At 42.0% G+C, this 2,631-nt stretch overlaps 1 protein-coding gene across 1 annotated transcript in view; it reads left to right on the forward strand.

Annotated features, from left to right (window-relative positions):
* Nucleotides 1-874: 874 nt before the first annotated feature.
* LOC101848013 (endoglucanase 4) overlaps nucleotides 875-2,631 on the forward strand; it is a gene marked incomplete in the record, with an annotated part of 21,455 nt that continues 19,698 nt past the window's right edge. Inside the window, 1 exon segment of the mRNA XM_005111812.3 lies at nucleotides 875-2,206. Coding sequence (XP_005111869.2) covers nucleotides 2,202-2,206 — 5 coding nt within the window.

Genomic DNA, 2,631 nt, shown 5'->3' on the forward strand with positions numbered 1-2,631 from the left:
GTATTTCTGTATGTGTATTTGTGTGTGTGTGTGTGTGTGTGTGTATTTATTTGTGTGTGTGTGTGTGTGTGTGTCCTAAAAGTTTTTTCTTCATAACTGTCATCTCAGAATGATTACTTACTTTCTGGGCTGCGCGCTTCGTCGAGATAAAAACAATTTTGTTTGTCTGAGTTAAAAACGTTTCCGTTTGGAACTTTTAAATGATGACAGCCTGGTTCAAGATCTAGTACTGTGACGCAGTGACAAGCTTAAAATACTTCTGCATGTCCAGGAAACAGTTCATTTGAAGTGGGCAGCAGGAAGGTGCCACAGGTAGAACCTTTTCATTGTCTCCGTTTGTTTCCAGGTATCTCTACCCCCTCACCGTTTGGATGTGGGGAGGCACAATAAGTTTATGTGGGTTTAACACCTCTATCAACACTATTAGGTTATTTAAGAGGCGGGACCTCCGAATTTAACGTCCACCGCCGATAGGCTCGCGATAAATAGGTTGACAGCCTTGAAAACCCCACAACACAATCCTAGTTAAAAAGCCTAGGCTGGAATTCGAACCAGGGCCATCCTCTCCACAGTCTAGTATGATACCAACTGAGCTAAAGCCCCCCCCCCCCCCCCGAGGGTGGGGATAAGGCATAACATTAGTCCTCATCAGATAATGTCCAAGGCTCTATACCGCCTCGGTTTTAAAGTTGGTCTTTTTTTTTTGTAAGTGCTTTACGGCGCTCGCTACTGCACAAGGTAATATGAGTGCGCGGGACATTTTAAACATGTCCAGTCGGTAGGAAATTTTGAATTTTATCCGGGTGGCGGCCGAAGCCTACTTTTATCGATTTTGGACCACCAAGGGATCTTTAACGTACGCAACGTTCACACGCACCTTGGATATTTTCCAGCCGTATCCGAGAAGGTTAGGAGTCATATCTTACATATTATAGGATCAGGGATGTGGCTGAAAGACAGCAGTAAGAGCAGTAAGAAGGAGCCAAAGAAAAGCATTAGAAATGCTGAAGAAAGAGTCAGAGGCCCAGGGGAGGGACAAAGGAGGTTAGGGGGAGGCTGCAGATAGTGGAGACGAAAGCAGACGACAGAACATTGTTAAAGAGCAGGAATAGAGGTGGAAGGAGAACATTTTAGAGAAGAAAAGTTTCCGTCGTTATTTGGATTCGGACCGGGACTCATTGAATGAGAGGTTAACACCATAACCTCTCGACCACGAGACCCCCCAGAGTTGGTCTGAAACAGGAAGCATCGTCTCTGAATGAACATTTCAGCCTTTAAAAAGGACGTTCCTACCATACCGTAACACTATCATTATGTTCTGGACAGTCTCTTTGTCAGTGAGAAAAACTTAAAGTACTAAGCGAGCCAGTTTCATCAAGTGTCTCGAGTTTACATTGTAATAAAACTCTGCCTAAAATCCTCCATTGATCTCCAATTATATTTATAATGGGCATGGCTGGAGGTACCAGTGGCAGGTTCCACATTTGCTTTCTCAAACACTCGTTGAACAAAGTTTGATGATCTCTTTAGTGACTTCAAAAAATAAATAAGTGCAAAAAACCTGTAATTCTTTCTACATAAAAAAGTTCTCTATGCTGACCACCCCATTCGTCACTCATATAGCTGCAATCATCGTCTTCTCCAACAAAAAAATAATAGAGAACTAATCAAAACAAAACAAAAAAACTAAAACTATGGTACCAGCAACACAGAGAGAATAAAAAAAAATGGGCGTATCGTGAGCTCAGTCGGCATCACGGACTTATGTGTGAAATTAAGTGACAACTTTAGAAATGAAAAATAAACATGCTTGTTCTTGAGAAATCGAAACAGGTTCGGTCAAATTGTGGTCAACAAAAATAAAAATCTGGCCTTAAACATTATGGATTCATCATTTTTTCATAATAAGTAACTACAGCAGTTAACCTCTTTTAAAACTTGGCCGAAATTCAAATGAGGTCCCATATATGACATAAGCATTGGTCAGCAAATTCCTTGGTAGGTGTCGTGAGCCGTCGAAGATGACCGTTGTCAGACCTCGACAGATAAGGGAGGCCATATCCCCATATCCCCCACCCCCTGCTGCATAACTCTTATGCTGTTGTTCTCTCATTCTGTGGTCCCAAGCAGTAGTGCGGGTGTACCGTGCTATTTTCTTACAGCTCGTGTAGGACGAAGCTGAGAAATTCTGGATATTTACAATGGGGTATGTCGAAACTGCTCTCTGTAATATTTGTAGGTGTGGATTTTGAGACAGTTTTTGTTGTTGCACAAGTTTTCGCTCTTTCTACATTTTAGCTCGATCTGCATTATTTATATTGTGGATAATAAATGTCTTCCAGGAATGGAAGCCACTATCGTTAGCTACGTTGATATACTGTTTTACGATGCAGACGTTCCCTGTTTAAATCCTGTACCGAGTGTCTTTGAACTTGGCTCGGTGCTATCGAAAATGGACGTGCGATTTTTCTCCTATACGACTGCAAGATTGGAAGCCCAAATTTTTAATTATCTAAATTGTGTCAGTGGAAGCGTAAAACACCCCTTTCTCCTTCTTTCCCTCTCCCTCTACCACTTTTCTTTCTCCTCTCTCTCTATCTGGAATGTGTGTGTGTGTGTGTGTGTGTGTGT

Source organism: Aplysia californica, unplaced genomic scaffold, assembly GCF_000002075.1.
Source record: "Aplysia californica isolate F4 #8 unplaced genomic scaffold, AplCal3.0 scaffold01130, whole genome shotgun sequence".
Lineage (NCBI taxonomy): Eukaryota > Metazoa > Mollusca > Gastropoda > Aplysiida > Aplysiidae > Aplysia > Aplysia californica.